Source organism: Bos indicus x Bos taurus, chromosome 17 (assembly GCF_003369695.1).
Source record: "Bos indicus x Bos taurus breed Angus x Brahman F1 hybrid chromosome 17, Bos_hybrid_MaternalHap_v2.0, whole genome shotgun sequence".
Taxonomy (NCBI): domain Eukaryota; kingdom Metazoa; phylum Chordata; class Mammalia; order Artiodactyla; family Bovidae; genus Bos; species Bos indicus x Bos taurus.
The window spans coordinates 60,557,474-60,582,928 of record NC_040092.1 but is presented as its reverse complement, the minus strand read 5'-3'; the positions used below and the strand labels follow the sequence as shown (position 1 = coordinate 60,582,928).

Genomic DNA, 25,455 nt, shown 5'->3' with positions numbered 1-25,455 from the left:
TGAGGTACTTGCCTGAAGCCAAGGGACAGATGTGTCTACGCTAGAATCTGGGAGGACGGAGTCTTGGAGCTGATGCCCAGCGAGCTAACAGGCTGGAAACAGAAGTAGCCCTTTCCTACACACCTGATTTTTTTTGTTGTTGTTATTGAGTTGCAATGTCACGAATGTCTCTTTCTCTTTGGCAAATTACTGAACTTATTCCTCATGAAGTTCTTTTAGGAGCTCAATGTGAGGATATATGTACAGTTCTTGGCACAACCTACACAATTTAGCTACTCAATCAGGAAATATCATTTCCAAATTTATAGTGCTTTTGTTTCCACATTAAAATGGACCTTGACTCTCTAGTAGGTTTACCTCTGAAAAGGCAGCTAATTCTCATGTGTTATATTAGGTGACCATATTCAAGAGTTTTATTCGAACCCATTTGGTATCTATGGAACTCTTGCTAAATCAAAGTGATCTTCATAAAGTCACAATGGTCTCCATCCATCATGCTTTCTTAAACAGATAAAGGCTCTTAAAACTGTGCTGGTATTATCATTTATTTTTCAGCCTGACCTTTGGCAAAGGCAAGAAGTCTGCTAGTTGGTGGGCTACTTAGTCTCTCATCAAGTGTAAATGGATGGGAGATCTCAGATCCATTTACACCTGAAAAGGAGGTTTGCTTACCCCTCTCTCGGGTTTAAGGCCTCGTGCTGCATGTACATTTCTCCACAGATGTGCCAATCAAACTCTCTAAAATCTTCCTTGCCTTTGACCAATTTCCATGGCAGATTTGCCACATGTCTGAGTTTCCTGGAAGGCAAAATACCTTTGCACTCACCCAGTCGACCACATCAGAGCCAACTTTGAACTCTGGTTTGGAAAAACAAGACTTCTCTGGGGGGTGGCTTGGCGAGGCAAAGGGAGGGCTGAAGGAGACACAACTCCGCCGTTGCTATTTTTTTCAAAGAGTTAGAGGGATGAGGCTGATAACGCTGAGGAGGGACAGAAGTTCTATTTCTGCAGGTTCCTTAAGGCAACGGAGGAAGCTCGGCGGCCACGGGAGTCTAGTTAATGAGCAGGTTATACAATATTCATTGTGTTGGGTTTAAGTCTTCAAACAGAACGTCTAATTGCGAGAAGAAAAAAAAAGGCAGCTAAATTACAGATGTTAAGACAACAAAGCTGGGGAAGAATTCCCTCTGATGATAGAACGGTCCTTGTGCTGCTTCCTCTACTAACTGCTCCCTGACAGGGGTGGGGGGTGGGTGCACAGTGAATCGCTGTTCGCATCAACTATTCTCAGTAGGTCTGTTCTGGCTGAGACTCTCTACAGGATGCAGGGGGAACCCAGAGAGGCCTGGGACCACGATTTTCTCAGAGGACTGTTTTCTTGCTGCCCACAGAGGGAGCAACCCAGTTGCATTCCCCTTCGACCAAAACAAAACTGTTGTCTCCAATTCTCCGGACGTGCACGGTCTCACCACCGTCAACCGTGGCAACCGCATCCCCGGCAGGCTCACAAAAGGACACCTCCATCTGCCTGCGGCAAGACTGGGCGTGCAGGTAACGAAAGCCAACAACCACGGCCATGCCCAGCACGGCCAAGAGGCAGAGCAGGATACCCAGCTGCGGAGTCCTGAGCTGGATCCCCCATGGGGCCCTGGCTCCATCCTGCCCGAGCTCAGGTCTTAGGTTGGTCTTCCTGGGGTCCCCCACCCCAGCCGCTCCATTGCCCTCCTCCACTCCGCGCTCCTTGTGCTTTGACCGAGGCAGGAAGCTGGCAGAGGGTCTTGATGCCTCTAACTGGCCATCAGCAGTGGTGGGCCTGGAGGTGGCAGAGGTGTGGAGGGCAGGAGTTGGCTGGGCTGCCCCGGCCCCATGTCCAGTGAGTGCCCTGGAGGACCAGAGGTGAGGATGGGGGAGATGGACAGTGTAAGAAGGAGGCCTCATCACTGTCCTATTAGAGGCCTTCATCTTGTCCTAGAAAAGCAAAGGGAAAAAGAAAAATCAAAGAAGCTAGTCTTCCCTCCAAGCAGCTGTTGAACTTTGCAACTACCCCAACTTCCTTAAAGAACCCCAGGCAGCAGCTGAAAACCCAGCCTCATGCCTGCTCTTAAAAGAGCTCAGAGGAAAACATCCAAGCAGATAAATATGCACTTGTTATTGATGGGGACAAGGAGACTAATGGAAACCCCCCCAAGACAGCATGGAGGTCCCATAAACACAAGGTCCTATTAGAGGGTCCAGGACGATATAGGTGACCGTCATCTCCAACGGCTGAAAGCTCTGAGTGTGTCTTTTGATGCTAAGACCCCCGCAAAAAGGACCACTGAAGCTTGCTATAGGCTCCTATAAATTTGAGTAAGGATATTATACCATGTTTTATTTTGTGTTCCTTTTAAGACTTCAAAGAAACAGTAAATCATTGACCATGTATATTTTATACTGCCCATTGATCTAACCTCTGGGACCATACATGGTATTTTGAGGCCAATGTTATAAAGGAGATGGTGGGGGAAGAGGAGAGAGGAATTATTAACCAAAGCTAAGTGGGAAAACATATCACCACCAGTGATCTGTAATTGGGAAAACCACCAGTTTCTGTAATTGCCAATAACTTCAGAGACACTGTGGATAATGGAAAGGCTGGTATTGATTGAGAAAAAAATGCTGTGTATACATCACACCCTGGCCTCCTTCTCACCGATTTTGGTTACTAGTCTAATAGCTATGATCACCTAGTGTGGAACTTCCCACTCTGGGATCAAAAATATCATACCCACTGCCTGTGTACAGCGTGGCTGTTACCTGTTCATCCCTATCCGAGGGCAGACAAGTTTCCAGTGAATCAAAGCTTGGATCATTCTGAGTCCTAAAAGGAAGAGAAAAAAAGCCGAGAAGGAGTCACTGAGTATTTGGGTTTTTTCCTTACCTTTTATTATAAAAATCTTCAGAATAAAAATGTAGAATAATGTAATGAACCCCCAGATATGTACCACCCAGGTTCAAAAATTATCACTTCATGACTAATCTTATTTTATCTCTCTCCCTGCCTACCTACTTTGCCTCCATGTTTTATTGTTTGTTTTTTCCTTTAGAAATTTCTTTACTTGTTTATTTTAACTTTTATTTTGTATTGGAGTAGAGTCCATTAACAGGCTTCCCTGGTAGCTCAGCTGGTAAAGAATCCGCCTGCAATACAGGAGACTCCGGTTCAATTCCTGGGTCGGGAAGATCCCCTGGAGAAGGGATAGGCTACTCGGTCCAGTATTCCTGTTGACTCAGACCGTAAAGAATCCACCTGCAATGTGGGACACCTGGGTTCTATCTCTGGGTTGGGAAGATCCCCCAGAAGAGGGCATGGCAATCCACTCCAGTATTCTTGCCTGGAGAATCCCCAGGAGCCTGGCAAGCTACAGTCCATGGGGTCCCAAAGAGTTAGACATGACTGAGCAATTAACCACAGCACAGCACACAGAGTCTATCAACAATGTTGTGTTAGCTTCAGGTATGCAACAAAGTGATTCAGTTATACACCTATCTATTCCTTTTCAAATTCTTTCCCCATTTAGATTATTACAAAATATTGAGTAGAATTCCCTGTGCTATACAACAGGTCCTTGTTGGTTATCTATTTTAAATACAGCAGTGTGTACATGTCAATCCCCATCTCCCAATCTGTCCCTCTCCTCACCCCTCACCCCTGGTAACCATAAATTCATTTTCTAAGTCTGTGAATTTGTTTCTGTTTTGTAAATAAGTTTGTTTATATCAGTTTTTTTAGATTCCACATATAAGCAATATCATATGATATTTGTCTTCCTCTGTCTGACTTAATTCCCTTAGTATGATAATCAAAAGGCTATGCTTCCTATCACTGTTGTGTATACTGATAACATTATATTTCTTGGAAATACTGGAGTTTGCAGTCCGGGGCTGCAGAGGGAATGGAGAGGGAGGCGAGTGAGGATGGCAGCAAAGACCCACTGAATCCTTGTATTGATTTATATACCTTATATAGTATATACTTATAATTTTACTTATCTAAATATGTAACCTACATTTATATTTTATTTATAGCAGCATCTCAGAGACCTCAGCCAAAACAGCAGTTTCCCAAGATAATCTACCTACCCAGCCCTTCTGCAATGAGTGCTTCTCATGCACTTAAGAGCAAATACGGTTGAGATCTTTTTCTGTCTGATAGCAGGAAGGTTACATTTCCTTGGCACCCTTGTGTTTGGCTTCACCCCACCACCTGTCCCGAATGGCCTACCCCCTGATCAATCACCTGTGGCAGGTGCTGAAGCCGGAAGCGAAGCTCTCTGCGGAGAAGCCCCTGAGGGCCACAAGCCTCTCCAGACCCCGGACACCCAGGGATGGTTCCAGGGATGGTTCCAGGGTTGGGCTGCTGTCCCTGCTGGGGTGATGGCCATCGCTGACTACAGCAGCTGTGTGTGAAGATGCTTGGAATGGAGTCTCTGCAGCCCCGAGGAACTCTGTCACCCCAACACTGATGGGAACAGGATCTAAACTGTCCTCTTCTCCAGCTCCAGTTACGGCTGTAGCAGAGACATCTGTGCGCTGCTGAAGAAGGGTGATGGGGAGACTGGGAGCCAAGTGGAGGCCCAGAGACACTGCAAAGAAAGAGGGAGAAATCATCCTTGTGTTGATTAGCACACAGCTAGGACCATGGGCTGAATGCCCGAGTCTTTGAGGTGCCTGAGGACAGACCGTCAAGTGTGAACCACTCAGAAGCACCAATTAAAGATTGTCTGGAGCATCCCAGATAGCCTTAGTGGTAAAGAACCTGCCTGCCAATGCAGGAGACGTAAGAGATGGGGCTTCGATCCCCAGGTCAAGAAGGTCTCCTGGAGAAAGACATGGCGATCCACTCCAGTGTTCTTGCCTGGAGAATCCCATGGACAGAGGAGCCTGGCGGGCTACAGTCCAGGGTAACAAAGAGTTGGACACAACTGAAGCGACTTAGCACTCACAAAATGATCATCTGCTCAGTAATAGAAACCCCTGACTAAGCAGCAATAGAAATCCCTGACTAAGCACCCAGCTTTTCTTGTTTGTTTGTTTTTTTTCTTAAAGAGTAAGCTCCTAGCCCTTCTGGGCTTGTGCATCCTTTTTAAAAAAAAAAAAAAAGATTTATTTATTTAACTGCTTCGGGTCTTAGTTGCAGCATTCAAACACTTAGTTGCGGTATGTGGGATCTAGTTCCCCGACGAGGGGTCAAACCCAGACCCCCAGTACTGGGAGCCTGGAGTCAGCCCCTAGACCATCAGGGAAGTCCCTGGGCTTGTGCATTCTTAACAGTCACCAACCAGAGAAAATAGAAACCACTGTGACCACTCTGTTTTCTTACTTCTGCCCCAAACTGCTTCTTGCTAAGAAAAAGGGTGGGATCCTACAAAAACCAGATTTCTTTTTGAAGCTCTAGGTCTTTCTTGCCATGGGATTAATGCTAAAAGTTTCCCCCGTGATGACAGGGACTCTGATCCCTGCTATGGACAGAGGCGGGATCACTGCCCTCCCCTGTCTCCTCTCCCATCTGTGATGAGCGGACATGACAGCCCAGAGCATCGGAAACAGGGCAGCAAACAGCCAGCCACAGGTTTGGAGTCATCATCTGGCTTCAGCTCTTTACTCTGCCAATTCCTGAATACCCTGTACAGGCGGAGGCCTCCAGAGTGTCAGTTTCTTCTTTGCAAAATGAGACCAATAATAGTCTGTGGGGCGTAGAACTGCTGAGAGCAGGACCGTGCAATCACTGATGTAGGTGCGTGGAGCACAGGGCCTGGTTCAGATGCAAAGTGCGCTAAGTGCTCACCACGGTGGTCAGCAGGGCGACCACGCTGTTCACAAAGAGAGTGCTGGCAGAAGTTTCTGTGGCCAGGGCTCTAACTGGGTTGCATTGAACAACGATAACAAAAAACTGTGACACTTTGTTCTTACGCCTTTATTACTCAAAAATAGGGAGACTGAAGTGAAAAATAAAGAAAGCGTACACAGACACACAGAATTTAGCAAAAATCATGACCCTTTTAACTCCTGCCTGAACTCTGAATGCATTCAGATGCTTCCTGCAGACCCACTGCGTGCTGGGCCTTGTTCCGGGTGCTGGGGATGCAGAAGTGATGATGCAGGTTGTGAACGGTTGCTTCTGAACTCAAAACCTAGGAGGACAGACTCCTGCCTGCCCAACCTTATAGTGTGGTCAGAGCTTTAATACCAGAGCTAAAGAAAGCAATTACATTTGCCTACCAAGAAGCAAGGGGCAGAGGTTCACAAAGGATCAAAGGAGACATCGGAACTGCCGCTTGGAAGGTAAACAGTTCATCAGGAGGAGCAGTTCCGTCTAAGGAAATGTCAGGAGGCAAACATGGAGACATAAAAGTATGTCATGCCCAGTGGGGTCAGATAGGACCCTAAAGAGTCCCAGAGCTCTGTTGGAAAATTAGTTTGAGAAATACAATATGCTATTTTCCCATGGGAAAACTCATCATTCCCATTTACCTACTGAAGTCCTCTTACAGTTAAAGCAATTCACTCCAATTTGTTAAATGACACCTCTCCCAATGCATGTGCGTGTACACACACATGTTTTTCCTCTGGGAAGCACTGGGATTTGTGTAGAGGAATGGGTTGGATGACAGGCAGGAGCAGAGGGAGGAGTATGAGCAACTTGATCAAGTGTTGACCCTGCAGCTGCTCAGACTGGAGTCTGCCAGCCCTGGGGGACAAGGTGCCCAGCAGGGTCGCCCATCAGAGAGACTTTGCAGAATCAACAGGACCCGTCTTCCTGAAGCCTCACTTTCACTCCTGTTCATCTTCAAACACTCGGTCATGTCTGACTCTCTGCGACCCCAAGGACTGTAACCCGTCAAGCTCCTCTGTCCATGGAATTCTCCATGTAAGGATACTGGAGTGGGTAGCCATTCCCTTCTCCAGGGGGTCTTCCTGCGCCAGGGATTGAACCCAGGTCTCCTGCACTGCAGGCAGATTCTTGACCATCTGAGCCACCAGGGATCCCCACCCATGCTTGGGATCCAAATGCAACATTTGCATGATTGATAACGTGATACAGGAGACTTCAAACCCATGTTGGTTTGCAGGTCTTCTTAAGGCCACCCTCTCAGATCCTGAGAGCTTTTCTCTGCTTTTAGGAGCATCTAGGCAGAGAGGTTGGAGGAGCTGTGCCGGGCAGTGGGGAGAAGACAAAGGTTTTGGTCATAGGCAGAGGGTGGCCCTGGGTTGGCTCTGATCCTAGATCTGCTGGACTAGCAAAGTCAGGGATTCAAATCATGTGCTGGCCTTATCATGTTAGCCTGGAATAAAAGAAAGAATACAGGAAGATGGGATCAAATGGTTTAAAGTTTGGCTCTCTGTACAAGTGATTGGATGCCTTTATGAAGGCACCTGTTCAGAGCACTTAACTAGAAATAAATAATGAAAATAAGTTCCATTTCACCAGGAATCTTCAGGTAGGTCAGACATTCTCTAGCTGCTTAGGTGTTTTGTTTTTTTTTCATTGTCTATCTTTATTTGTTTTTTCAGACGTTCATGGGCCAATCGAATCTAAAGTCACGTGGTGAGCCTGGAAAAAAATCCATTGCCATTACAACAGCCTGATTCTGTTCTCCAACCCAAGCTGCAAAGAGCCATCTACCTACCTCAGAAAGTAACAATCAAAATTGGATGAGCTTTTATTTTAAAAAGAAAAAGAAAGGATTATTTCTGGTGCTCCCCATTTAGTCTCAGGGGTCCAGGAAAAATGGGTAAAATACTGTGGAAATTGATTAGGTGGAGGGGGGTGGTGGGAGGAGGCGTGTTGCTATTTTTTGATTTTGCAGCTCAAGTGCAGCGCTCCAGGGCCCAGCTTCATCTGTGAGGTTGAGCGGGACAGAGTGTGTTCATTGCTGTGAACCCTTAACTTGCAAGCAATCCCCCCAGCCCCCACCCACAGCTGTGCGATCACGTCCCCAGGAACTGTTGACACTCCCAAGACAGCGGTCTATAGCTTGTGCCCCCGGAACTGGAAACTGGCAGGAGTCACTTTTAAGTGAAAGTAAGGCACAGTGAAAATAACGCTGCCAACCAGGCTGGTGAGTGCGGCGGGAAGCGGTACCTGGGATGGCTCCTTCCACGTTCTCCAGCGTCTGCCCAGAGGCTGGCATTGGTGAGCCAGGCTCCACATGGCTGTCGGAATGGGCTCTGCTGTGTGTCTGTTGAGACACGACAGATGATTCGATCTTCACCCAGTAAACGAAATATGACTGGACTACAGACAAACTGCAGAAAAAAAAGCAGAGTGATGGGAGGATTTGGTCTTCCTTAAGTCATACCTCGGGCCATCCTAATAAAAAGGAGAGAACGAACGAAAAGTTAAAGAAGTACATGATAAAGTTAAAGAAGTACATGATCGTGTTACTCCCTTGGGCGACTTCATTCTTTTTAGAAACAAAAGCTCAACAGCAGCAAATAATTAAAATAGGAGACAACAGGTACAAATCAATTACTCTCCTGAATAAATATAATCATTAAGAATCATTTTGACTAAAAAGTATCTTCTAGAACTGCCCTTCTAGAACTTCTAGAATTTCGGTCTAGAACTGAAATTAAAAGATGCTTGCTCCCTGGAAGAAAACCTATAACAAACCTAGACAGCATATTAAAAAGCTGAGACATTATTTTGCCCACAAAGGTCCATCTAGTCAAAGCTGTGGTTTTTCCAGTAGTCATGTATGGATGTGAGAGTTGCACTATAAAGAAAGCTGAGCACTGAAGAATTGATGCTTGTGAACTGTGGTGTTGGAGAAGACTCTTGAGAGTCCCTTGGACTGCAAGGAGATCCAAGCAGTCCATCCTAAAGGAAATCAGTCCTGAATATTCATTGGAAGGAATGATGCTGAAGCTGAAACTCCAATACTGTGGCCACCTGATGCAAAGAACTGACTCATTGGAAAAGACCCTGATGCTGGGAAAGATCGAAGGCAGGAGGAGAAGGGGACATCAGAGGATGATGAGATGGTTGGATGGCATCACTGACTCAACGGCCATGAGTTTGAGCAAATTCTGGGAGTTGGTGATAGACAGGGAAGCCTGGCGTGGTGCAGTCCATGAGGTCACAAAGAGGTAGGACATGACTGAGTGACTGAACTGAACTGACTGAGAACTGTCCACTCCAAAGGTTTCATCTTCAGCTGTGCTCATTCACCATTACTGGTGTGTCGTGAATTGAATTACACTGTTCACTGAAAATTTTATAAAATTCTGTTGTACAATGGTATAATCCTATTGGGGTTGTAAATGCTATTGAAAATGAGAGATAAATCATTCATAGTCTAAACAATATTTTGAATACATAATGCCTCTCTTCAGTAAAAACCATCTGTACCGACTTGATCTTATTCATCCTTCCCCAAATTTCACCAAAGCAGGGATTTGGGGCAAGTACCATTTTTCTCACTGTAAGTATTCAGAAGACAATCATAAAAATGTGATGAATTTAGCTGAAGTCACCCAGAGAGTGGGCAGGTAAAAGGGTCATCAACATGTTGATGTTACGGTGGGGAAGGATCCTGGGGTGACGGCATGTGAGGACCCAGAGATGCATCTGATAAGTGATGCAGCTCCTTTTCCTGTCAGTGGAGATCATGGCTTCTGATCTACTTCCACTGCTGCACAGAGAAGCTACTATGGTAAGTCTAAAAACAGAGGAAGATTGGGATTGACATGTATACACTATTGGTACTGTGTATAAAATAGAGAACTAATGAGAACCTACTGTACAGCACAGGGAACTCTACTCCATGCTCTGTGGTCACCTAAATGGGAAGAAAATCTGCAAAAGAGACAAAAATCCAAAATATACATATGTATATATGTAAAGCTGAAACTCCAGTACTTTGGCCACCTCATGCAAAGAGTTGACTTATTGGAAAAGACTCTGATGCTGGGAGGGATTGGGGGCAGGAGGAGAAGGGGACGACAGAGGATGTGATGGCTGGATAGCATCACCGACTCGATGGACATGAGTCTGAGTGAACTCCGGGAGTTGGTGATGGACAGGGAGGCCTGGCGTGCTGTGATTCATGGGGTCGCAAAGAGTCGGACACGACTGAGCGACTGAACCGAACTGAACTGACTGATACATGTAGCTGATTCAGTTTCCTATAGAGCAGAAAATAACACAACATTGTAAAGCAACTATACTCCAATAAAAATTAATTAAAAAAATAAAGTAATACATGAAAAGCAAAAAAAGAAAATTTAAAAACTAGAAATGGAAGAGCTTTGAGAAATACAAGTAATTGTACAGACCCAAGGGTTTCATATACCACCTTGAACTGGAACCAAAGTCCTGGCAGGGGCCAGTTACACCAACAATCAGGTGGGTTCTGGCCTTTCCAGGCGGTCAGAGTCATCAGGGCATGGGTGTTTTCCTCCTTGCTTGTCCTGCTTGCTGTGTTAGGGCACCAGGAAGAGATGGAAAAGGGACCATGATGTGTGGGGGCCACACACCTCATCGCTCACATTCCCTAGTGCCGAGGGGACAGCCTGCAGGGGAAGCCTGGGGTCTGGATGCCCCCACCCTTGGGCACGTCCTCCTCTTCTGCACATGAGGGTGTGGGGGAAAGAACCTAAGGAGGACAACCACCACCGCCGGTGTGTGCTCTGCCGTGTCTGACCATGGACTGTGACCCCAAGGACTGCAGCCCGTCAGGCTCCTCTGTCCATGGGATTTTCTTGGCAAGAATACTGGAGTGGGTCGCCATTTCCTCCTCCAAGGAATCTACCCAACCCAAGGATCGAACCTGTGTCTTCTGCATTGGCAGCGATTCCTTACCACGGAGACACAAACCCTTCCCTAAAAACCAAACCAAACCAAACAAATTCACTTTCTTGGTACTTGTGAATGTTTGAAAAGAAGGACAATGCCAGTAAGGACAATGCCATTGAGGAATGATGCTGTTTGTATAAAGCTGATGGTTGCCAGGAACTGGTTCACGCACGTGGCACACACTGGCTCTTCGACTTTACACAAGCCCATGAGGCGGGCGTTGTCATGATCACACCCACGTGATAGACAAGAAGCTGCGGCACAGAGCTGTCAGCAGTTCTCCCGGGCCCGGCAAGTGTCCACTGTCTGCCTGCCTCTGTCTCTGGGCTCTCTCTGGACTTTGCCACCTACAGCTCTTTTGTCCCCTAGTGAGAATTTTCTGGAGAGACTGGCCAAGGTGCATCTATGCCCGGGGACAAGGGACATCACACACTCCTAGACCATGAATAATCACACAGAATGGAGTTGGGGGCAATTTTTTAAAAAACTCATCACCTATATAGACTCTCTAGTAAGGGCAGTCCCAGTGACCCTGTCCTTATTATAAGGTGCAGGGCAGGGTCGGGGGGGAGGCAGGAACCAAGGAAGTGTGTGAAGTCCCCTCCCTTCATAGTGGAAGTTCAGTTACCAAGACCCAGAACTTAACTCTCTTACAAGAACCTGATGTTCCCCACGGGCTGGGCAGGGGCCCGCCACTCGAACGACAGGTTTCTCTTCCGGGACTTGTCCGCGTGGGTGACTGTGTCAGCCTCTTCAAAGCAAGTTATCAGTTTGGAATGAGGAGGAATGGAGACAAAAGTGCCAGCTATCTGATGATCAGACACTCTTCGGGCCTGGAGTAGGAAGCCCATGAAATCACGACTGCTCCTCACGGCCACTGCAACAGAAAACGTCCATCAAGGCCAACATCCTGGAAGGAGCAGCACTAGGGAACTTCATATGAGTATTTTTCAAAACAAAAAGCTTAGAACCAGTCCAGTGCCCAGAAAGTAAACAATTCATTAGGGGGAAAAAAGGTTGAAGGGCTATTTCACACCCCAAATAAATTCTGTTTGGAACAAAGACATGTAAAAACGAAACACGAAAGAACTAGAAACAATGGTTTGGCTTTTTACTGGTTTTTTTTTTTTTTTTTGGTTTTTGCTTTTAATATTGGAGTTAGGAGTGTCTCTCTAAGCAAACCTCAGTAGCCATAATGGGAAAAAAATGATTTCTTAAAATTCTTAGCATAGAAGAAATCAGAACACAAGGGATAAACGGAGAAAGATATCTGCAAGATACAACAGGCAACTATACAGAGAGTTATAGTGAATTAACAAAAGAGATGACCAAACTGAAAATCACCAACAGAGACAGAAAATAAAACAGGCTCAATCACAATGGTTAAAACAACTATAAATGAGACACTACTTTATACCTATCTTATTAAGAAATTTCAAAACATGTAAGTATAACCAGTATTGATAGCACAACAGAAAAACTAGGACACTCATTCAGAAGTGCTAGGACTGTAAACCATGCAACTCTTTGAGGGAGTACCTTGATAATATTTTATGTGTTTTTTTTAATCCCCACACTAACCAACAGAACAACGTGACTGGACAAAACCATAGAGAGAGAATCCATTTTATTTCCATTTATCACCTCTAATTCCCATCTAAAGAGGCAGCATCCGTCAAAAGAGAGTGGAGCCAGCAGCTCTGCTGTGCTTGAGTTCCCTGTGGCTAAATAGATGGTGTGCTGCTACGCTGAGCTACCATCTTCAACACCAGTGACTTTCTTTGCTGCTTTCTTCCAGCTGGCACCTTGGGAGCTTGGCCCAAGGTAAGCAGGAGTGATTCTGAAGTGTGTGTATGTGCGTTGGGGGGGGTGGGGGGGATGGTGGGAAGGGGACCCCTGGGGGACGATCCTCAGTCACTGACTACCCTTCCTCCATCCTCCTGAGGGACGATTCAGAACCGTGTGTCATGTGGTTTCTCAAAGGGCCATCATGGGCTTGGATCCCAGTGTACTTCCCACAGCAGTAACCCACTCTTTCACGCCCCTTTCACCCATTCTCTCTTTTTCATCAGTGCTTCTTGGGTCATTTCCCAAATAAACCACCTGCACACAAGTCCTCACTCTGCTTTTCTAGGCACCTGAACTAAAACAGCAGGAAATGCTCTTTTCACCCCTCAAATAACTTTAGTTTTAAATAAGGAGGTATACAGTCTGTTTCTCACACATATTTGATACGGGGTGTTTGTTCAGGGTAACTATATTTATATCTTACAATAAAGAAAAAAAATTTTATAAGGCTGTTTGTACCCTCTTCTACTATAAAGATTAATATCAATAAAAGGTTTGTTATGTGATTTTAATGATGCAAGTATATCATGATTTATGGCTGCAACTAGAGACCATCATACTGAATAAGTGAAAGTGAAAGTTGCTCAGTCATGTCACTTTTTTCTGACCCCATGATCTATACAGTCCATGGAACTCTCCAGGCCAGAATACTGGAGTGGGTAGCCTTTCCCTTCTCTAGGGGATCTTCCCAACCCAGGGATCGAACCTAGGTCTCCCACATTGCAGGCAGATTCTTTACCACCTGACCTACTGCTGCTGCTGCTACTGCTGCTGCTGCTGCTAAGTCACTTCAGTCGTGTCCGACTCTGTGCGACCCCATAGACGGCAGCCCACCAGTCTCCCCCGTCCCTGGGATTCTCCAGGCAAGAACACTGGAGTGGGTTGCCATTTCCTTCTCCAATGCATGAAAGTGAAAAGTGAAAGTGAAGTTGCTGAGTCTTGTCCAACTCTTAGCAACCCCATGGACTGCGGCCCACCAGGCTCCTCCATCCATGGGATTTTCCGGGCAAGAGTACTGGAGTGGGGTGCCATTGCCTTCTCCGACCTGAGCTACAGGGAAGCCCAAAAATACCAGAGTGGGTAGCCTACCCCTTCTCCAGCAGTAAGTCAGAAAGAGAAAGACAAATACCATATGATATCACTTATATGCAGAATCTAAAAGAGGGAACGAAAGAAACTGTCAAACAGACTCACAGACGTAGAGATCAGACTTGTGGCTGCCAAGGGAGGGCGGGTAGAGGAGGGCTGGGCTGGGAGTTGGGGTTAGCAGGTGCAAGCTAGTACACACGGAATGGATAAACGACCAGGTCCTGCCATGTAGCACAGGGAGCTGTATTCAGTAGCCTGAGATAAACCATAATGGAAAAGAATATTAAAAAGAATGTGTATACATATAGAACTGAGTCACTTTACTGTACAGCATAAATTAATATCACATTGTAAATCAACCATACTTCAGTAAAAAAATAAACTAAAAAAAAGACCATAAATATTTCATGTTTTCTTGGGTACATAATTTCTTCTTAGGATTAAACCAAACTATAGCCCAGGAAACTCCTGCTTTGGACAAACACAACTTGGAATTTGTCACTAGGACCTTGGGGCTCCCGGTGGGAGTCGGGGGTCTCTCAAAGCCTCTTCCACACCTACCTGAAACCGTGGCACCCGCTGAGTAGGAGGAGCTCCCGGTGAGGATGGTGATGTGGTGGGTCCCGGGGCTCTGAGTCCGGGCTGGAATGTGCTTGGGTCGCATGTCCGCACAGGCCACCGCGCCAGCCCCGTGGGAAAAGGCGGAGGAGCCGGGCACCAGGCAGAGGGCGGCACAGGCCCAGCCTGTGAGGGCGGCGGGCACCCCCATCCTGCCCTCTCCCACGTCCCGGGGAACAGCAGCTTCAATCCAGATGCTATTTAGGAAAAGGAGGTGATGTCTGTCTGACCGTGCCTGACCTGACTGAATCCCACACTGCCTTTATCCCTGAGACACCTTTGGTGCCCACTTCCCAGACTGCAAGTGCTCAAGATCAAAAAAAGATGTGCCACATTACTATATAGAAAAGAGATGACCAACAAGGGCCTACTACAATAACACAGGGAATTGTACTCAACTTTTTGTAATAACCTATAAGGGAAAATAATCTGAATAAGAATACATACATGTATCTGAATCATTCTGCTGTATACCCGAAACTAACACAACACTGTAAATCAATTATACTTCATTCTTTAAAAAAAGAATATCTCTTTAAAATAGCATTTAAAAAATCAATGTGGAAATGACCAATAAATATAGTTAGAGCAACTTGTTAACTAAAAAAAAAAATCAACTAAATTAAAGTTTAAATGTGAAAAAAGGAAACTGCAAGAAAAAAGAAAAAAAGTATGTGCCAGACTAGAGGAAGTGCTTCATTTTTAAACCCTTTTTTTTTAAACTCTCTTCTTATAATTTTTTTGTAAGAATGCCTCTTTTTAAAGAGAGGCTATGCTAATTACATCAAAGAAATAAGACCAGAAAATGTTTGAATCCTAACGTGAACTCCTTACAAACTGCCTGATACCCAAGGACAATGTGAGCTGTAATATATTATAGCTGAAGTGAGACTCCCGATGTTCCAATATGGGCAGGCAGCCTGGCATATGGTGGCTTGGTTTAGCATCTTCTCTCTCTAATTGCAAATTACAGAGTTAAATGCTACAAATCTTCTGCCAACTATCAATTATTTAGGGAGATTGTTAAATTTGCAATGCTTTGATAGCGCCTGTCTTTTCTCCTATTGACAAGTTTTGGATATTTCACTCCTTTTTCACAGAGAAGATGAGCAAAAAAAGTTATACCCAAGCCCGTCCATTTTATGCCTTGCTAAATATAGTGAGGAAACACACACACACACACACACAAAATTAGCTCAGGAGTAGAATGAAATATTGGGGCAAAAATAACATTTATAGAGTAAATATTTTTGTTTATACCATGAATGCCCTTCAACAGAAAGAATTAAAAGTTGACTGTCAAAGAAGTTCACAGATGAAACTAAAGTGAAGAATAGCAAGTAAGACAGATGAAAAGCTCTCTGAATAAAGATTCAGGGCTAGCAGGCATTTTTTAAAATACAGCTGCTTGTTTTTATAGTTCTATGCACATAAAAGTTCTTTTAATACTGTGATCTAAGGAGCAATGCAAAGCAACAACAGTTCTGCTCTTGAATAGGCTGGCTCTAAAAGGTAAAAATAAAATGTACACATTTAGTGGAATGTTTAGCTATGAAATCAGGAGACTAGGAGGTAACCCAAACAACCAAATCATCAAGTGTCATCTCCTACCATCCTTTCTTTAAACCATCAGCATCACCATCCTTTACACTGAGCAGACACAGGGGGCCTAGAGTATGGTCTGTATAGAAGGTGACTTTCTTAGAATTTTCCTAAGAGTCCTTAAGACAATGCCTTTCTATGCTAGGTTTGTTCTCCACAAGAAATAAGAGTCAAAATCCCTGCACCACCAAGGGCCATTCCTACAGATTTCCAGATACATTGGAAAATGATGAACAAGGAGCTGTAAAAGCATCTTCTCAGCTGAGGGGACTCGGGGCCCTTCTGAAAGACAGCAAGGCTTTACATAGACAACTCCCTAGGAGACTGTTGTTGGCGGAAGGTGGTCTCGTCCCCACAGAGGCAGACCAAACACAGATTATGGAGGAGGCAGGGTGAGTACCAGGTCCCTCAGATCAAGGCCAAAACCATACACTTCATCCTTCTCCTCCTTTGATCTTAAAATGTCTTGCCCATCAGCACCTTGTCTATCTGAACCAGAAAAGCATCCACTTACCTAGGAACACATTTTCCTTGAGGCTTGATGGAACAGTTTCCCCTCCCAGAGCTGCACAGACACATCCTTTAAACAAGTTCATTCTTCTCCCTTCAGTTTCTCCTCGAATGGGCAGGACAACAGCTGTTACTGCTAATCCTCAGCGTCCCCAGGAACTGTCCCTTGGAGTCCAAATCCAGCCTTAATCGCATTGGTTTTCCCCTAAGGTCACATACGCATCCTCAGGTACAGTTTCCACGTCAACATTGCTCAAGCCTGTGTGAAGATCTGGAAAGAGCTGGGACTGGTTTTGCACACAACTTCCTTTGAAATCCTCAGCAGGAGCCCCTTGCCTAGGGGACAATGATCCAATCAAACAAACCTCAGAGATCTCTGCTTCTGAGTCAACATAGGCTGAAGAAGGTGTCCCGGGGAAATGGGGTTGAGGCCATGATCAGAGTGCAATGTTTGGACCAAGAAATCCCACATAGCATACTCCCTTCCCATCAATTGCACTGAAGCTGGGATTCACCCCGGCGCACGCAAACAAGAATCAACCAAGACCCTTGATAACAGCGCAGAGCCGTGGATCAGTGGTTCTCAATGTGGGGTTCCCAGAGCATCACCTGGGAGCCTGCTGGAAGTGTAGGTTCCTGGACCTCACTCCAGACCCACTGAAAAAGCAGCTCTGGGGTGGAATTGAGCGATCTATGGCTGAGGTGGTTCTGACATGAGCATAGTTTGAGAAGCACTGATACAGATTCCCCAGGTTTCTTTCCAGACCTGTGAATAGAACTGTACAAGAGGGAGTTCTGGAAACCTGTATTTTTATTACACACCCAAGAGACAGGAGATTCTTGTGACCAGGCAAGTTAGGGAAACACTGAGTTGAAAAATCACCACCAAGCCTCTGAGAGGACCCAGCCCACCTGGAAGTTTGTTAATAGAGTCAGGCTTCTGAAAGGACTCTGGACTCACTACGAGTGTCATGAACATGGGTATGTGAATGCCCCCTTTGTGTTAGGCACTCTGTGTGCGCACACTCAGTCGTGTCCAACTCTTTGTGACCCCATGGACTGTACCCCGCCAGGCTCCTCTGTCCGTGGGATTCTCCAGGCAAGAACACTGGAGTGGGTTTCCATGCCCTCCTCCAGGGAACCTTTCCAACACAGGGATCAAACTTGCATCTCCACACATTTACAGGCAAAAACAAAGATGGCTCAGACACGAATCCAGAGCAATAGATACAGCAAAATGGAGGCGACTCACAAGGCTGCAGAGTGTATGATTCTATTTATATAACATCCTGAAAAAGGCAAAATTATAGACGAGGAATGGGTCAGTTGTTGCCAGAGGCTGGGGTTGTGGGGAGAAATGACTCCAAAGGGAGGCACCAGAGAACCTTTTGGGGGATGAAAATATGTGAACCTGAATGGATCATGGTCATAGTTATACAACCATAGGAGCTGGTTTAAACCCACAGACTGTGCACCAAAAAGTGCATTTTACTGTATATACATTAAAAAAGAGAGAATAAGCAAAAAATGACATGACTAACATACACAAGTAGTGAAGTGTTAGTCACTTAATCATGTCCGACTCTAGCCTGCCAGGCTCCTCTGTACACGGAATTCTCCAGACAAGAATACTGGAGTGGGTAGCCATTCCCTTCTCCAGGGATCTTCATGACCCAGGGATCAAACTTGGGTCTCCTTCAGTGCCAGCAGATTCTTTACATTGGAGCCACCAGAGAAGCCCAATATACGTAAGTAACTATTAGGCAAATGACAAGTGGGATACCATAAAGGAATTATGAGCTCCATTCTGTGGGAACTCAATATCTTTCTGGAGTTTACATGTCTCCTGCATTGGCAGGCAGGTTCTTTATCACTAGCACCACCTGGGCAGCCCTCAATATCCTATAATAAACCATAATAGAAAAGAATATGAAAAAGAACATATATATATACACACACACACACATATATGTATATGCGTGCCTGTGTGCTCAGTCGTATCCAACTCCTTGCGACCCTATGGACTATATGGACCCTATGGAGCCTACGGGTTCCTCTGTCCACGGGATTTTTCCAGGCAAGAGTCTGGAGTGGGTTGCCATTTCCTTCTCCAGAGGATCTTCCCCACCCAGAGATTAAACCTTAGTCTCTGCTTTGGCAGGCAGATTCTTTACCACTGAGCTATCTGGGAGGCCCATCCATGAATATATATATGAAGCCACTGCAGTATATTCTTGCCTGGAGAACATACAACTGAATCACTTTGTTGTACAGCAGAAAATCAACTATACTGCAATATATAAATTATATTTCAATAAAAATTTTAATTAAAAAAATAAATGCAGGATGTCCTAGAGAGACTCGGAGCATGGACAGTGCAGGGCAACATGGGGCAGGGGCTCCGGAGAGAGTAGCAGGTGGACCATTAGAGGCCTCATCTCCACTCCAGCCAGTCTGAATGCAATGAGTGACTCAGTGGGCAAAGCATCAATTCAGAGACTGCAGGTCCAGCCCCATCATGTCGGTTTGGGGTCCAAGTTGCTCAAGTGGTCTTAGCAAGTCTAAGTCAGACCCTCTGCTCTGCAGACAGCAGGGGAGGCTGGCTTTCTTGGCCAGGACTCCCGTGTTCCCTCTGCTGGGGAAACCACACTCGTTGACTCTGGCTCCTCCGAGCCTCCGTCCGACCAGGAATCAATCTTCCTTAACTCAATCTTCTGTTAAGTGAGAAAAGAAGCTGGGGGGCCCAGAAAACTAGGGTGAGGGTCTCCCATCACCTTCATTATCCTGGTTTTCCGAGCTCACAAGGTCACCTGAGGGCTGTGGCTCAGATGCTTTGGTGCAGAGAAAGTCACAAGTTTCCAGCCAGGCTGGGCCTGGACCTCCCCCGACACATTGCATGGCTTTTGCCCTTTGAAGTTCTCCCGGCTTCACCAGGTCCCACATGAGTGGGTCACAGGTGTCTGATGCTAGGAAAGAGAGAGGGTGGCCACTCTCTTCCCCACCCCTCTCTGCTCCCTTCCTAGTCTTGGGGACAACCGGCTCTCCCCTCTCCCCGCCATAGCCTCCCACCCCTGCACCCGCTCAGGTCACCTGGCATAATCTACCCACCACAGAGAGAGGGGTCATGTGCCAACACTTCTGCTTCGGCCCCATAATGAAAACACCGCTGATGTGTGATTCTCAAGAGACCACTCCCCTGGTTAGAGCTGCTGCTGCTGCTACTAAGTCGCTTCAGTTGTGTCCGATTCTGTACGACCCCATAGAGGGAAGCCCACCAGGCTCCCCCGTCCCTGGGATTCTCCAAGCAAGAACACTGGAGTGAGTTGCCATTTCCTTCTCCACCCCGGTTAGAGAAGGGGAGGGAAACAGCTGAAGAGCACACAGGTGGCTCCACAAATAATCCTGCTCTTCATCCAGGCTGATCCTGTTGTTGGAAACCAGGAGGCATGATCTTCCTTGCCTGCCACACCCACATTCCCTGTGCCACTCTGGACAGTCAGCAAATCAGTACTGAAGCCACCAGGAGTACCACTGTTACCGAACCTTTATCTTGGGAAACTGAGCTCGTGTGTCTAACTTGCTAAAGGTCCCAAAGCTTCCCAGCAGTGATGGAAGTGGTTTCTCCCCACAGCTCTGCACCGACTGCCTGTGTAGCTTCATTTAAATATGAGGACAGCTGTTATTTTTGTGACACCAGGGTGGCCCAGCAGTAAAGAATCCGCTTGCAGTGCAGGAGCTGCAGGAGACACGGGTTCAATCCCTGGGTTGGGAAGATTCCCTGGAGAAGGCAATGGCAACCCACTCCAGTATTCTTGCCTGGAGAGAGGAGCCTGGTGGGCTACAGTCCATAGGGTCACAAAGAGTCAGACTTGACTGAAGCAACTTAGCATGTACATCATTCTTGTACCCGTATCGCCATGTTCTTGTGAGGTTTCTTTTGTGGGGGTTGCACCGAGTCTTCCTGGCGGCTCGGAGGCTCTTCATTGCAGGCTTCTTTAGTTCTGGCCTCCGGGCTCACCAGGTGTGTCACGGGGACTTAGTTGCAATGTGAGGGATCCTAGTTCCCTGATCAGGGATCGAACTGCATTGGGAGCTCAGAGTCTTATCCACTAGACTCTCAGGTAAGTCCTCTTGCGAGATTTCAACGAGGTGATAGAGAGTAAGTGGGGTCGAACCCAAAGGAAGGGCTCAAAGCCTGTTTGGGAAAGGAGAAAAGTGGGCTGACCTGCAGAGAGGACGGAGCTGGTTCACAGAGAGGGGCGATTTGCTGCCAGGTGGCCCTGGGGCGGCGGGGGCTCGAGAGGGTGTGATTGCGAAGAAATAAGAACCAAAGTGGAGGTGAGAAAGAGGGTATCTAGCATCCCAGGCTCCATGGGCATTCTAATCCCCATTTTGTTCTGGGTGCGCAAGGAAACCGAGAAAACATTGCTTTTTGCTTAAATCTACTGGAGTCATTTCACACTAGCAATTTCGCTGGACTTGATACATTAAGTGACTAAATAGTTACGTTGACATCCCCTGACTCTCCAACTAGAACAGTTACATTAATGTTACACACAGGAAAAGTCTCTTTCATGTGGGTCTTATGGTTTTAAATCAACAGCTCTGTGTCCTTTTGCAATTCACTTCATTTCTCTGGGTTGCTGCTGGTATAAAATAAAAGCCTTGAATTAAATGGTCCCTCAGATTTCTTCCAACTAGAAAATTATAGATACGTTTAGTTTTATTTTAGCCATGAAGGCATAGAATGGGCTAGTTAGGATGACAACCGTCTTGGGATGACGTGGACCAAGCCCAGCACGAGGTGGTGACCACAGCCACACCACCTCATCCCTCCAGGGTCTAGAGCAGCCTTCGAAGAGTGCTTCTCAACCTCCACGGAATCCGCAGAGAGGAAGCATCGGCCGGGTTCACCAGCCCAGTCCGTCCCGGGACATTTCTTCATTTTTAGAGGTCTCTGAAAGGGAGATGTGGAGAATGTGTCCTTGGTACCTTATTAATAACTTTTGTCCCTTTTTTATGCCTTGGTCACAAATTTCAGTTGACACTGACTGGTGTTTGTAGGTAGGCATTGGCTATACCAAAATGGTTATTGTAGTGAGCATTGTAATACCGCAGAGACAAAAAATTTATTAAAAAATCTACAGAGTTCTGGGACAATCAGTAGAAGGGAAGAGAACATTTGCACAATTTTCTTTGAATTCAACTTTAATTTTGAATTCAACTTTAAAATTTAATTTTGAATTAATTAAATATTTTAAATTTTAATTTGTAATTTTAATTAATTAAATATTTTATTAATTTTATTAAATTAATTTAAGTTTGAAATCAACTTTTAAAATGGGACATTGATAAACATTTATGTACACATAGCAGGCTTGCTGACCTGCTTCCTTCTCTGTGCTGCCATGTACTTTCTTCCATTAGAAAAACAGAATGCACTGGTGCTTTTTTTCCTTCCCAATTATACTTCCCTGTATTCTCCCATTAAAGAACAGTACAGAAAAACAGGACTTTAAAACAAATAGTTGAATAGTTACTATTAGCAAAAAAAAAAAAAGTGCTTATAGAGAGTTGGCTGATGCAAGAAAGTATCAGCAGGATCTCTCTTCTCTAGGAGTTAACATTTTATTTAATACTTGGGGTGAGGTGGCAGGTGGTAGAAGAAAGAAGTCAGCAAATAAGTTGTACAGCCTTGGCAAGTTAATTAAATGTTGATGAGCCTCAGTTTTCCCATCTATGAAATGGGGAGATGACTGGATTTCTCACAAGGATATTGTAAGGACTGGTGTCTTTGTATAATCATGTATGTATATGTTACTCAGTCATGTCTGACTCTCTGTGATCCCATTGACTATAGCCCACCAGGCCCCTCTGTCCATGGAATTCTCCAGGCAACAATACCAGAGTGGATAACCATTTCGTCTTCAAGGAATCTTCCCAACCCAAGGATCAAACCTGGCTCTCTTACATTGCGGGCAGATTCTTTACCATCTGAGCCACCATGGAAGCCCATGTATAATGTATAATGTATGTATGTATAATGATGCATAGCAATAAATCACAGCTATTTTCAGAAGGGAGATTAAAGCTAGGCTACTAGAATTTAGGGCAGAGAGAGGTATTTCAACTAGAAGAAAGAAAAGCTGGTCGATTTTAGAGGTTATGTGTACTTTGGGCAGATAGAGAGGGACAGCAGAACATCTAAAACTAGAGAGACAGATTGAACAACGGTGTGGAAGTAGGAAGAACTATGTTGTAATAATCCAGAAATAAAATGAGGTATGCCTGAAGGAGGGTGATGGAACCAGTGATGTTGATGGGAGGAAATAGAAGTAAAAGGAAGAGTCAATAAGATGTGGAAGCTGTTTGTATGGAGGCAAAGGAGGAGTTTTTAAAGACTTTCTAAAGGTATTTAGAAAGACTTAATAAAAGCAACTGCACCCCACTCCAGTACTCTTGCCTGGAAACTCCCATGGACAGAGGAGCCTGGTGGGCTGCAGTCCATGGGGTCGCTAAGAGTCGGACACGACTAAGTGACTTCACTTTCACTTTTCACTTTCATGCATTGGAGAAGGAAATGGCAACCCACTCCAGTGTTCTTGCCTGGAGAATCCCAAGGACGGGGGAGCCTGGTGGGCTGCCATCTATGGGGTCGCACAGAGTTGGACACAACTAAAGCAACTTAGCAGCAGCAGCAGCAATGAAAAATATAACCTGTATCTAAAACAGGGAAGCTATACATCAGTGTCTCTTTTGCTGTCTCCTACACAGGGTTACTGTTACCATCTTTCTAAAGTCTTATGGACTCTGTGGGAGAGGGAGAGGGTGGGAAGATTTGGGAGAATGGCATTGAAACATGTAAAATATCATGTATGAAACGAGATGCCAGTCCAGGTTCGATGCACGATACTGGATGCTTGGGGCTAGTGCACTGGGACGACCCAGAGGGATGGTATGGGGAGGGAGGAGGGAGGAGGGTTCAGGATGGGGAACACATGTATACCTGTGGTGGATTCATTTTGATATTTGGCAAAACTAATACAATTATGTAAAGTTTAAAAATAAAATAAAATTTAAAAAAAAAAAACAGGGAAGCTAGCGATCAGTCTTAGACATGTTGGAAATGCCCTCTTAGCATCATCCACTCCTTAGCCAATCTTTTCTATATGCCAAGTGCAACCATGCACAGGGCTGGGCTATGAAGATGAATAACACATAGCGTCTACTTTCATAAAGCTGGAACTGGAAACTAAAGCATGAGCAGGTAATCACAAAACTATGAGAAAATGATTAGCAGAGACAGAATCACAGAAGTACAGAGAAGGAGTATCTGGGGGTTGGTTAAAAATTTCCTTCTTCCTTTTCAAAAAACACAAACATTCCTATCTTGTGATTGGAAGCCAAGAATTAGTCTCAAAGATCAGTCTTCAAATAATTCATTTAGGACTGTTTTGTAGCCTTTGCTTAGGATTCTGCACCACGTATACTCCTTATCCTTATGTGGCCACTTGGTCCTCCCACTGTCCAGCATTGCAACTGATCAACTTTGCACATCCTGTCTTCTCTACCGACCCAGCTCTAAACCCCTGGAGGGTAGGATTCATCTTATATTTGCTAAGCTCTGATGCATAGCACAGTACCATGCTTTCTGTTAGGCTATCTGTTTAATAATTTAGCAGACAGATGCTAAGGAAGATCAAGAAAGGGTGCCTCACTACTGAACCCTGTCAAACATCTCCCTTCCATCCATGGTAGACTATTTTCCAAATTAAAGAACATTTTAAAATCCTAAGGTTGTATTTTCTTCTTCCCTTTTCTCTCTCCCTTTTGAAAGTGAAGAAAGTGGGACTTCCTTGCGGTCCAGTAGTTAAGACACCACACTTCCACTGCAGGGGACCCAGGTTTGATTCCTGGTCGGGGAACTGAGATCCCACATGCCCCTCTGCACGGCCAAAAGATTTAAAAATGAAGAGTATGTTTATTTGCGTACCTAAATAGCATCCTTCACATTTTTACCCTTCACACTGCCTTTTTCTGTCCCATCATGGAGGCAGTCACAATTAGTAGAGTTCTGTACTTTTTCCCTTATAGAACCGATCCAAACCTCTTATCCTATCTGCATCAAAAACAAGTGGATTGTTTTCTTAGCACCCCAACCCCACCCTCCCTTGATGATGGAGAATACCAGAACCCTTGTACGTGAAGCCCCTTCCTCAAGATTTAGACATTTTTTTATACGGATGAACCTATTTGCAGGGAAGAAATAGAGATGGAGATGTAGAGAGCAAACCTGTGGACACAGAGCGGAGAGGAGAGGGCGGGACAGACTGAGAGAATCGCATTGACACAAATACAGCACCACATGTAAAGTAGACAGCTAGTGGGCAGGTACTGTGTAGCACAGGGAGCTCAGCTGTGATGACCTAGAGGGATGGGATGCGGGTGGAGAAAAGCTCAAGAGGAAGGCAATATATGTATACATACAGCTGATTCATTTTGTTGTACAGCGGAAGCTAACACAACATTGTAAAGCAATTATCCTCAAATTAAAAAAAAATGTCATTATGGCAATAAATGTTTCTAATAAATTGAAAACAAATTAGAGTTTTTTAAAAAATATGTTTCATGGCACCTACAAAGACCAAAGCCAAAGATGATCTCTGGCTCACTTTTTATAGACCACTTTTGTAGAACAAATTCTTCTTTGCTTTATGACCCTCAACTCCAGAGTTGGGCCCATATTCCTCCCAGATCCACAGAGTTCTGTCACAATCTGTTAAAACTGCCCTTTCTCTCAATAAACCGGCCCCTGAAACTGACAAGCCTCGTCCACTGCTTCTGGTTACATCACAGGAGAAGTCCGCCTCGTGGGCAGTGCCCCCACCCTGGAGGCTGGCCCAGCCTTCCTACCAAAGTATTAAAGCCCTCGGCACACACCTGTAACA

The 25,455-nt window shown here is 45.4% G+C and overlaps 1 protein-coding gene across 1 annotated transcript; it reads right to left on the bottom strand.

Annotated features, from left to right (window-relative positions):
- Positions 1-527: 527 nt before the first annotated feature.
- On the bottom strand, positions 528-16,717 carry REELD1 (reeler domain containing 1). The gene is made up of 7 exons (XM_027567464.1): positions 16,512-16,717; positions 14,339-14,592; positions 11,495-11,717; positions 8,126-8,289; positions 4,280-4,625; positions 2,797-2,860; positions 528-1,968 (listed from the first exon to the last, which is right to left on the bottom strand). Exons 1-7 carry the CDS (start codon positions 16,574-16,576, stop codon positions 1,363-1,365), a joined length of 1,722 nt encoding a protein of 573 aa, XP_027423265.1. The 5' UTR covers positions 16,577-16,717; the 3' UTR covers positions 528-1,362.
- Positions 16,718-25,455: the final 8,738 nt, after the last annotated feature.

Excerpts from the sequence above, each read along its gene's own strand:
- REELD1 (XM_027567464.1), bottom strand. The coding sequence starts at position 16,576 with ATGTGTCTGTGCAGCTCTGGGAGGGGAAACTGTTCCATCAAGCCTCAA. Across the intron at positions 14,593-16,511 it reads CAAGGAAAATGTGTTCCTAG|CATCTGGATTGAAGCTGCTG; the intron begins GTAAGTGGATGC and ends TTTCCTAAATAG. Across the intron at positions 2,861-4,279 it reads GGCTTCAGCACCTGCCACAG|GACTCAGAATGATCCAAGCT; the intron begins GTGATTGATCAG and ends TCTTCCTTTTAG.